Source organism: Lithobates pipiens, unplaced genomic scaffold (assembly GCF_037356315.1).
Source record: "Lithobates pipiens isolate NorthernLeopardFrog02 unplaced genomic scaffold, aLitPip1_a1.2 Scaffold_8, whole genome shotgun sequence".
Lineage (NCBI taxonomy): Eukaryota > Metazoa > Chordata > Amphibia > Anura > Ranidae > Lithobates > Lithobates pipiens.
The window spans coordinates 557,737,039-557,749,280 of record NW_027507903.1 but is presented as its reverse complement, the minus strand read 5'-3'; the positions used below and the strand labels follow the sequence as shown (position 1 = coordinate 557,749,280).

The 12,242-nt window shown below is 42.4% G+C and overlaps 1 protein-coding gene across 4 annotated transcripts in view; it reads left to right on the top strand.

Moving 5' to 3' along the window:
* The window catches only part of CAMSAP3 (calmodulin regulated spectrin associated protein family member 3), a 142,561-nt gene that overhangs the window by 108,298 nt on the left and 22,021 nt on the right, over nt 1–12,242 (top strand). For 3 of the 4 annotated variants that reach the window (XM_077469985.1, XM_077469987.1, XM_077469986.1), the window contains 3 exons: nt 6,822–6,960; nt 9,161–9,300; nt 9,408–9,483. In XM_077469985.1, the coding sequence (XP_077326111.1) occupies nt 6,822–6,960; nt 9,161–9,300; nt 9,408–9,483 (355 nt within the window). Of the gene's footprint in view, nt 1–3,452; nt 3,501–6,821; nt 6,961–9,160; nt 9,301–9,407; nt 9,484–12,242 lie in introns of all 4 variants that reach the window. The other variant, XM_077469983.1, reaches the window with a different exon arrangement.

Here is a 12,242-nt window from a genome sequence, read left to right as displayed (position 1 = left end):
GATCACCAGTACAAATAGAGAGAGAGAGAATCTGCCCTGTGGGGATATAGCAATAAACACCTGACAGGGGATCTAACTGTTAATCATGAAAGAAAGAAAGTCATGGCTTTAGATACACTTTAGGTGTCTGGGGAACAATAGGTGGCATTGTAATAACAGTATCTTCATTTTTCTTATGTATATGGAGTTATTATAGTAACATTGTAAAATATGACTTGTGTATGCTATCAATATTCATCAGCAAGTGCTCTCTCTCTCTGAGCCAATGTATTATCAGATGTATACATGATATAATGTTGCCCGTGGAACTATGTAAGCTCAGCTTTCATACCACTGGGCATGTATTGGTTGCTGAGGAGGGTAATGACATCCATTTCTTTTGTCACTAATTCTCAGTATCTTAGTTTATTTAATGCAATCTAAATATTGATTTAGCCCCAGGATGGCTGCTTGCATATACAGTGTGTACCGGTAATAGAGGGGTGACTTGCACAGCATGCCATGCGGTTACAATTTAATTTATAGTTTTTAATACCACTCCAGCCAACAGTTTTGGATAGAGTTATAATGTCTGTCAGGTTTTATCTCTGCTTGCGACCCCATTAGGATAGTTTCCTTTACTTCCTGTCCCTGTGGCACCCACACTAGAAATAGGAAGTGAAAGTGTCCCCAGTACAGAAAGGCACATGCAACAACTAAAACCATTATAGGAAATTCTGTCCTTTCCCCTGTAGCAAAAAAGGGTTGTTCTTATTTGCAGGACTGTGCAAATGAGGCCAACAGGTGGCACACATGGAGGCACATTGGTGGTCAGCACTAAGGCCGGAGTGTCCACTCTTTTCTTGGTGTGTTTTTTTATTTTTAATTTTTTTATGAGACTACCTGTTACTGAGCTCCATGACCAGCCACTGCACCTGTCGCACAGGAAGGCACAGCGCGTGAGCCACTACAGGTGCCGCAAAGCCTGTTAGCACTGTTGTTGTCACTGATGCAGTAGCCAGGCAGAGACTTTTACTCAATGATGCTGATGTGGCACTTTTTAGAGACTGAGCTGTGAGCTGATCAAGATGAGCTGACAAAAATGGCCTTCTCAAGTGGCAGCCACCCCCAACACAGCCCTGCTCATTTGTCTTTGGCTTCCTCAAATGTGCCATGTTGTGTCCAGTGAGGGGTAATCTCCCCACAGACAGTGATAAAAAAAAAACTGGGAGGGTATATCAGGTGTGTTTTTTTTTTTTTTTTTCCATAAATTTTTATTAAAGTTTTATCAAGTACATACATACATTGAGTACATAAGCAAGTACAAGGTATGTATTCAGATTTTTTTTTTTTTTTTGCTGTGTTCCATTCGGGCAATTCCCCTTACTTCCTGTCCCATAGCCAAAACCGGAAGTGACAGGATATCCCTCCAAAGTGAGGGAATACATGGTTGTCATCAGGGTCATTACAATTAATGTCCCCATTGGAAGATTTCCCCCTCTATAACTGCACTGGGGACAACCCATAATTTGGGATTTACGGTACTTTTTTAAAAATCTTTATTTAAAGTTTTCAAAATATAGAAAAATAAATAAAATTGGGGTAGGAAGGATAATAAGTAACAGTTAGCCTATGTTAGTGGCTTTAGGGTTGCCACTTTTTCTTCAAGCCAAACCCAAACACTTGTGGTGGTGCATAGTAAATGTTTTTTGGTTTTAGTATACACTGTAGGATTGCAACAGGCCTGGGAAACCTTTGGGCACTCCAAAGAGAATAGTAATGCTGCGCACATTGTGCCCCCTCACCCTCCTGTCAAGCCCTGTTCTGAGCCACATTCCTATCTGGATACAGGATTCAAAACCTGGACTGTCTGGGTGAATCCTGGACAGGTGGCAACCCTAAGTGGCTTATGCCATATAAGGGCCCTTTCACACAGGAGTTTTTCAAGCGCTTTTGTGTTTAAAAAAATAAATAAAAATAAGCCTGAAAAGCTCAAGAAAAGTGCTTACCTTTTAAATGTAATGAATGTTTTCACACTGGGGCAAGGCGATTTTGTTGTGGTGAAAAAAATCCTGCTTGCAGCATCTTATGAGCATGTGTGGGGAGCTAAAAAAAAAGTGCACCAAAAATGCTCCTCTCCATTGAAATGAATAGGAACCGCCTCAAAAACGCACCCACTAAGCATTTTTGGTGCATTTTTTGATTTACATGTCCTTAAAAAACACACCAAAAGCACTCCATTAAAGCATAGGCATTTTTGTGGCAGTTTTGACGCAAACCAGTGTAAACGTGCCCTAAAACTTATTGGTAAAATGGGGCAATACAACAGAAGCCAAAAATGGTAGCTCAAGAAGTCTTTTGAAGTATGAGTTGTTCAGAAGTTAGGGGAGACCTAGTCATGGAAATTATCCAACCAAAGTGAATAAAAGGGATCTCAAGAGACCATTTGGGATTTACCTTTACTGATAACAGTAAACAGGACAAGTAGAGAGGGTGAATCTCAGTAACGGGCACAGACGGCAATAAAATCTGACAGGGGTTCTAATTCCTCTCCACTCTATCCAAAACTAGAAAAAAAAAGTTTTGACTTTAGTTATACTTTAATATTCGGTATTCATAACAGTGGTCAGCTTACAATATGGGCTGTGACACCCATCCTCCATGCTGAGACACTTTTTGCTGCGTGCGCATGCACCCAAGAGCTGCATGCAGGAAGTGAATAGAAATAAATGCACATGCATCGGCTATGCAGACACCATTGAGTGTTAAAATTTAAAGTGCGGGTGGGAGCAGGTTCATGGATCAGAATGCAGACACTGTGCGTTTTGGATCTGTGCACCTGTTCCTCCTTGCGCATCAAATTTTGACAAGTGACTGTGTCCATGCACAGCCTGCAGTCACTGCATCTACATTCACTTCTATGGGCGGCCTGTACTCAGCTTTGAAGTGCATGCAAATGCAGCAATAAACGACTCGGCATGGAGGACGAGTCTCTGCACCCATCTGAATGAGCCCTATTAAGCCAATATTATTATGTAATTGATGTAAACATATGTCTGTCTGGGGTCTCCAGACTGCATTAGAAATCTTCCTATTTGTTGAACATAGCAGAAATGAAGATTTTTGCCCTTGTTATATTGGGGCACCACTAAAATGGATGTTTTTATTCCCCCTCCATGAAAAACAGTCCACTTTTTATAAACCTATAACGATGTCAGACTGGTTAAGCTACCAAGATCTGATATTCTATATATGAACCCCTCCCGCTTTTATCATTGCTTGCCTCAGGCAGCCATTTTTAGTCTTGCTCATTATACCAGAGATGCCAACGACTATCCCCAGACAAGTTTACTGCTGACTAAAACAAGGACACTTCTGCTCTAGGCCCTGCTGTCCAGACTCTCTGTCTCTGTCATTCCCTCTGATATGAAGCTGCCCTGACTTTCTCCGTTGCTCTTTTCCGTTGCGTTTAGCATGCCATCGCTTTTTGTTTAAAGGAGTCTGGGAATAAGCCTCCTGTGGTAACGTATTGTGCACGCAATCATTTCCAGAATTCTAAATCTTAGATTTTATTTTTGATTTTTTTTTTTATCAAAACATTTATTGTAATTTTTTCTTTATTTAGGGCAAATCTGAGTTTCTTCCTTTTATACACATGGCAAAAAAAATTTTTTTTTCTTCTTAACAGATGTTTGAAAGGCCTTGTACACCGCTAGCTTCTCTCTATCATTTTGCAGTGCAGAAATCCAGATTTGCATATTTTGTTATGTGATATCTCCTGACAGAAAATTTGCAAGGAAACTTCCGCTGTAAGGTGTTTACAAAGTGAATATTGGTGTTGCAGCTTTCTGAAGAATATATATTTTTTCTAAACCTTGTCAACAAGGCTTGTGACCTCACCTGGGTTATGTGTGGTAAAATTAAACATTGAGTCCAGTGAACCTTGGTCTGATCGGTACAGTGGAACAATAAGATAGTACTGTTGCCCAGAGCAACCAATCAAATTTTAGGATTTATTTTCTAACCTCAACTGGAAATGTGAAACGGGATCAGACTGGTTACTGTGGGCAACCCACGCAGTTCTCTCTCCTCCAGGTCTTATAAATTGACCTTTTAGGCCTCTGCTGTCCTTTTCTATAGAGCTAATTTAAAGTGACCCCTTTCCTGAAAGAAATTTGGGAGCTGCAATTGTTAAACTCTTTTGGAAAATGTTAGTTTCCTGGCCCTTAAGCTGGGTTCACACCTATGTGAATTGGGTGCGGATTTCACCGCATCCAATTCGCATAGCAGGAGATTGTGACCAGCTCTCTGACATCCTGGCAACAAGGCAGGCTGGGATGATGGGCATTTTTCAGTCAGGCTTCGTGAGTTAAGCAAATGGCCTACATCTATAGCAAGGGCATTATTCAACTTTGGTTCAAATTGCACAGTTTCTTTTTTATCTACAGACGCCTCTTATCTCCATAGGACATTTGGTAAAAGTGACCTATGCCTGAACGGGCTAACACAGTACAATGGATAAAAAAAAATAATTATGTGACTTTAAAATAGAACAAAAATTAAACACCACACTCGGTATATGCCTTGTGCTGTACTGTACAATGTGCTGGGATGCCATTCCCAATGAATAGCACCACAGTACACCACGCATAGAGCAGGTGCATCACCATGTGTTGTGTCAATGTGCGTCTTTTAGTGTGCATTGCCACAGTGCTTATGTGTGAATGGGCCCTCCGTTCTTCTTGCTGGGACTGCTCTAAACTGATAAGACATTACCTCCTCTTTTTTTTTTTTTTTTTTTTGCTTGGTTGGTACATTTTGCACACACCATTGTCGTGTTTTGCACTTTTTCTTTTTTGAGAAAAAAATCCCCTAGAATCTCTTTGATTTGTGTAGAGCTCAGATAAGAAACTCATGTTCTCCAATGTAAACCTCTAACACATAATTATGTTGTCCTCGTCTTGTCCTTGACTTGACATGATGGCTCCCCCCTGTGACTGACAACTTGCTGTCTGCTTTTCCAATCGGGCCATCTGCTACCCTCGTACATTCATTGTACACAGCAAGAACAGTAAAAAAAAAACATATTTTCACGCCGCTGTTGTGTTTAGACACTTGGACATCTAACATGGGATATCTTCCTTTTGTATTAATGTCTGCTGGGTCGCTTTACTAATGGTAGCACACCCCCATAGGAGCTGTTGGTGAATGCAGTCCTTTTTTCCCCACTTAGTGCACATGCAGCCAGGCACCCAACACTCCCTTTCCTCACTCTTCCACTGGTTTCAAAGTACAGGGATTTTTTTTTTCATTTTTTTATTGGGAACAATTAACTTGGATAGGGAGAGGTAGCATAGGATACCCCAATAAACTGAGGACTCCTCAGCTTTCTGGCTGCACAGTATAAAAAGGTATGTCCCACAGGATCTCAATGCTGTTGGTGACTAGTACTCCTTCCACAGTTTAAAAGCTACACACAGTCACTAACTCTTCAGAGGATCATCAGTTGCCTCCTGCCGATATCCATCAGGCATCTTCCTAGTGAGGGAGATGCAGGCTCACACCACCATAGGACTCTTTCCCATCAATTTCCTCCTAGCTCTCTCCAAACCCAACTTTATCCCTGGACTCAAGCTTGTGAATAAGGCCCTCAGCTAAGCCTAGCTGTGACCTTGGTGCCTTTCTAACTGCTTCTTCTAGAAATCTACCCCAAGGGCACAGTCCCCCTGCACATGTGTCCCCTCCAGCAGGACTGGACTCTGGAACTCTGCTGCTCAGGCCTCATGCTATTTATGGGCTCTCTCCCACCAACTGGGCATGTGTATAAATATTCAGGCTGCCCACTTGGTTCTTCCTCCCACTATGATTCTAGAATAGAGGGAGAAGTAATCAGAGCAGCAGCCTGCGAGACACTGAGCAGGCCTAAACAATCCACCCCTGTTCTACTGATTACGGAAAAGCTAAACTAAATTAATCTAACAGCCTACACTACTAGGAGTGTGCTACACTAGTAATGTCAGCCATTTGAAAAGGGACAGTCTACACTAGCTCTCATTGGGAATACTGGACCTAATCTTAGCTAAACATTCTCCCACTTTAACAACTTTGATACTTATTAGTTTACCATGAAAGAAACCAAGATCCGAAGGCAGCCATCTTGTGCTCTGCAACGCCATTCACAAAAGCAATGACTTCACTTTGAGGCATCTGTAAATCATTAGAGTGGTTCAGTAATAGGTTTTCACTAAATCCAATTTGTGTAAGTAGTACTCATATTAAAGCAGTCCATGGATTAAACAAAGTGTACTTTTTTTTTTATTTATTTTTTTTTACTTCGCGCAATAGGTCTTTATTCCAACAGTGTAAAGGGAAGAAAATCAGATTTGCCGAACGTTTCTATTATTTTTGTGGATTTCCTATTCAACCCCTTAAAAAAAAAAAAAAAAATAAGTTTAAATTCCTATATGCATCGTTTAATTTCTTTTTGTATTCCACGGCTTGCTGAATGTATGTATTGTGCACTCACCCTTGTAGTGGCTGCATGTTCTGTACACGCACCGGCCTGTATAGTCTTTGATGTGTGGCACACACAATGTAAAATGTAATATGACAGACGTAGTGTTAGATCACAACATGCGCACCACGCTGTAGGTTTGTAGAGAAGTTTTTTTTTATCTCTAATTGGTGTCTGTAAAATGCTTGCTAGGAGAAGTATCCAAACTACTATAGTTATAGAGTGGTTTATAACTACTAGTGCATTATGTATTACACAGCTACACAGTAGATAGGTGTAGAAAGATGGTAGTATTAAATGTTTAAACTGCCTGCTCTTTCTCTGCTAGATCCGGTATCGGAAGGACAAGGCGCTGTCTAGGCAGACCCCTTGCTTCACCTCAGTGTCTTCCATCAGAGACCTGTCTAATGGGAGTGCACTGGCTGCTACTGTTCACTACTACTGCCCCAGCGAGCTCCGGCTACAAGGTAAGTACAGATTTCATGTGTGCAAATCATATGTGATTGGAATAATGCAAACCTGATGTAAAATATAAGAGATACTGAAGGGGTTTTATGGTCGTGTGAAGGCTGGAAGGTGAATACCATGATTCAACAGGGGAAAATCTGAAGTGATTCCTTCTGTCCTGTTTGTTAATGGAACCCTGTCATGTAAGAAGTACTGACCTCATGAAAATACCTATATCTGGGTTTGGTTCGTGAAGTTCCCAAACTCACCGACCTGCATACTTGTTCTGGTTTAGTGAATTAAACCATTGAAGCCACTGGATTGCCATGACAGTCGGGTAACTATCATAAGTACCAACTGCCTATTTAACATGTAAATGGGCCTTTTAGACACCTGGGCCAGATCCAGCCTATCTGATCTTGGGTGGCAGTATAAGAAAATCATGGGGTGTAATGTCAACAGTATGAGAGAGATGCAGGGACAATGTTCTTCTGCATCACAAGTCACAAGCTGGAAATAACATTTGACAGTGCAGAGGCGATGCACGAGTGAACAGGGAACACTAGTATGTATTAGGCTGTCATTAGATTAGAGCAGTGATGGCGAACCTTGGCACCCCAGATGTTTTGGAACTGCATTTCCCATGATGCTCAACTACACTGCAGCATGCATGAGCATCATGGGAAATGTAGTTCCAAAACATCTGGGTGCCAAGGTTTGCCATCACTGGATTAGGGTGATTAAAGAGAACCCATGCCTCCTTATATCAGGTGTCCCTATCAGAGACTCCTCTTACATCAGGGGTCCCCATCTGATTACTCCCACTACATCAGATGTCAACATCAACCCCCTTGCATCAATCAGAATACCTAGTTACATCAACTGTCCTCATCAAAGTGCCTCATGGATCAGTGGATCTGAAGAGCTCGAGAGGAGATCCTGTACGAACAATCCAATGTTAGTACAGTGATCCCCCCCGCTGAGCTATTGTGTACTGACAGGGTGACGGCCCCCTCACCAGAACACACCTGTCAACGCCCTCAGCTGTTGTCTCAAAGCACTGATCGAATGCCGATCAGCAGACCATTTTCGGTCATGCCCCTTCATCAAAAGCTGGACGTTCGGTTGGCTTCTGACAGACTGGCTGCTAGACGAATGTCAGCCAGTTTCTATTAAACTGCCCCATATTTGGCCTGTGTGTATGGGGCTTTAGAGACCTGGGGAGTCTCCAGCACCCCTTTAGAGCCAGGCCTTTTAGACACCACAACTATTAACGCGTTGCCCTCTGCATAACACATAAGTGCGGCGTAGGGTTGCCACCCCATCCCTTTAAACCCAAATATATATGAATTACACAGGTTCTGAAGCTAATTTAATGCAGATAAGACACCTTTTGAGTTTAATTACCACCTTAATTAGTCACAGAACCTGTGAAACGAATGGGTTCAGTTTTAATGAATGAGATGGCAACCACAGTGCGGCGGCAGAAGGGATGGGCTTTAATGCCCACATGCCATACATATGCATCATCTGGTGGCTGTGCTGAGTGAACTCATATCCCATTACCGCCACAGAGACTGAGCTGTTCACAAAGCTAAAATACAAGGATAATAATCATTTAGCTCTCTTTCACTCTCGCAATGGAGTGAATTGTCCCCTGAATAGTGATCTATGTTTGGATTGCTTTTCCGGTGGCATTTGATAGGTGATGAGAAGATGTTATCACACCACACTGCCTGATTTAACTCTAAAATGTCGCCCTACCAAGTGCTAGTCACATTCAATGGGCAGGTTTGATAGTTTGTACTACCTGTCAAACTCTTTACCCCGAGTTAAAAATGCCACAGCCACGACGCAGAGTTTTGCAACCAAGACATCTGTACAGCCCCATCTGGCTGTAATGGGACAGTTCAGGTTGGTTCACGTTGCAGCTGCCAGTTTTTACCATCCCCCAGCTGCCCGTCTGAAAGAGCAGTTATTTTCAAAAGAGTGATTTGTTCTTTTTAGGCCATAAGATTTGAAAATTACAGTCACATGGCTGAAAATACAGAAAATAAAGATCCTTATCCTTGTGGAAAGCTTCGTAGTCTTGTCTTTATCACTGCTGAAATGTACCCTGGATAGCATTAGTAGTTAACAAGGTTAATCTGTTGTGCTGGTTTTTAATTGATAACAGGGATCATTGCAGCTGCTACCATTATAATTGTCTGTTTCCTGCAGATGTCTGTCTGAAGGATACGATGTCTGTAGCTGACAGTCTGTACAACCTGCAGCTCTTCATAGATTTCTGTGCCCAGCATCTACTTCCATCTTGTACACTTTCCCTGGAAGACTTGCTTTATGTGCCCACCGCTCTGCGGGTGAGTAACAGATAACACCCCATCTATACTGCCTTTAGCCCACTTGCCGTAAACCATTATATGTTACCTCTCATATGTTAAATTGTTTTCTTTGTTCTGGTCATCAGGTGAATCTTGTTGCACTCTTAGCGGACTTGTATTACTGCTTTGAAGTCGCCAAACCAGAGTTTGTACAGCCTAAAGGTATGCATTCCTGTGAGCTATTTAATTTTCTCACAAATCTCACCTGTAAGGTAAAAGCTGTATTGTTGTCATGAACACATTTGGGGGGATTTTGAGGGTTCTTCAAAAAGTTTACACAGTTTTTTTAAACTCTATTAGATATAAAAAAGTTTTTAAAGATCCCTCGTAGTAAAGTCCTAATGACACTTTTTGGTGGCATGGCCACCAAATTAATAAAAAAAATCCCTGCTTCCTGTTTTGGTAGCTTTAAATACATGTGTGGTAGATTCAGGTAGTTCTTAATAGCGCTACCTTTACAAAACTGCACTATTACTGCATCAAATTAAAAAATAATTACCTCCAGTTCGTACATAATTAAACTGGGGGTAATTAAGAGCAACTTTAAATTAGCACACAGAAACAGAGTGCTTGTCTCTGTACGCTGTGTAGCAGGTGGCATATTCGCCACCACCAGTTTTGTCAGGGCACCTTCCTTATAACCAGGAGCATCTGAACAGGTGAGTACAATCAGTGTACAGCATTGGCAAGCAAGAAGCAGAGCCTTTATGTAAGGTAAACTAGATGTTAAACATGACTATACACAAAACAAGTGAAATACACATTTAAAATATTTATCATAAAGCATTTATACTAATCCTGATTTAGGGCTGGTTACACCACAATGCCTGCTTTCCAGATGTGTCTCTGTATGAGCATTTTTGATGCGTTACAGAGTGTGTTTTTTTTCCTCCTCCTTTTTTTAATTTTTTTTTATTCATCTTAAACAAGGACATGTGCATTGTTGTGCGTGTTTGTTGTGTTCTGGTGCATTTTTTTGTGTTTTGTTGTGTTCCAGATCTGTTCTATACAGGAAAAATATAGCATGTTCTTTTGTTGACTGCACTGGTGTGAACTAGGGCCTTTGAAATCCAGGTTAAACACTGTCCATGTGTATTTGATGAAGAAAAAAAATGTACTGCACAGCATCTGGTGTGGACCAGTCCTTAACGGTTTCCTAAAACAGTAAGGCCTAACTTTAAATCCTGCAACTGGATTCATAGATGTTTGCTAATAGTTGTGACCATGAGGCTGGGTTCACATTGCAGCGATGCGGGAACGCCGCAAATCCACTGCGGGTTCCCGCATCGCATACCTCCCGACGGCAGTTCATACTGCCCTATGCGAACTGCTGGGAGTGTCAGTGAAACGTTAATGACACCCCCAGATCAGTTTGCATATCGCAGTGCGTTCTGCAAACTCGGACAGGAATCGGATCGCATGGTGTGAACACCCATGCGATCCGATTCTGCTGCGGACCAAAAAAAGGGTCCTGTGCGAGTTTGGGCCAGGTGCGATGCCAATTCAGCCATACTATCTGTATGGCTGAACTCGCATCGCACAGAGATCGGATGTGATTTGCACTGCAGTGCGAATCACATCCGATCTTGGACATGCCAGCCTAAGGCAATGACAGGCTGAAAACAGCTGCAGCTATCTGCAGGTGTTTGGATTTAATCACACATGGAGCGGTTACTTGCAGTTAGGGACAGATGATCGCCCCTGGAGGCAAGCTATTTTCATCCAGATGTGATCACCTGACCCTGAGATTGGCCATAGATTATGCAATTTCGTTGCATCAGTTGAAGGAAAGAAAATTGCTCGATTTCCCTTATCAATTCAGTCAGTGTTGAAGGGAGAATCCCTCCCACTGCACTATTGTATTTTGGCAGCAGGAGGTTTCCCAGCCGTCAGAATACAATGATCACTGCTTGCAACTATAGCCGCTGACAGTGATGAAAAATACCTGGCAGGCTGATTGTACTGAAGGCGATCGATCAATCAACTTCAGTACAACCAGCCTGCCCATAGATCAGGAATATGCAATTAGCGGACCTCCAGCTGTTGCAGAACTACCCCATGAGGCATAGCAAGACTCTGACAGCCACAAGCATGACACCCAGAGTCAGAGGCATGATGGGACTTGTCGTTTTTCAACAGCTCGAGGTCCGCTAATTGCTTATACCTGCCATAGATGGATCGAAAAAAATAAAAAATAAAAATAAAAAAAGATAAGTCAATGGCCGGGTTAACTGGAGATAACTGCTCCATGTGTGATTATAGTTGCACATAAATGAAGGCCCCTTTCTTAGGGAATAGCATCTTTCTAGAAGAATGGTATCTCCATGTGTAACCTTTACACAGGGAGGTTAAGTGGCTCCCTTTTGGATTGGCTACTAAGACACGAGGTAACTGGGTGGAGCCTTAACTGTAGAAAAATGCTAAGCAGGGACATGTCCCAATACTGAGGAGATTCAGCTGCCACAGAAGTTGCCCATCCATGTGCCCGTTGTGAGGTTTGTCACATATTTATTGGTGGTTTTCGCCCTTCCAGCAATTTATATTGCTTTATGGGCTATGCCCTCCATTTTAAATCTGGGTCATTCTAATGCCTGTCTGGCACTGATGGTGAAAAGAGGCCTCTTAGGCCCCTTCCAAATGGGGTGGGCTCTGCTAGGAGTCTGCTCAGCAGACAATCTGTCTGCTGATCCCCACTGAGCAGGTGGATGGCTGGTCCATGTCTGCTATGCTTATGCAGAGTAGACACAGCCCGCTCTCCCCTATGGGCGGTCGGATGTAAACGGTCCACCTGTCAGTTTACAACTAACTGCCATCCGATCCGCTAGACGGAAGAGGAATGTTTTTTTTTGCAGATTGGATTGGACGTCGGCCGAATAAACGGTTAAAAGTGCCCGCAAAGTGCTGCTTCGGTGGCGCTGCCT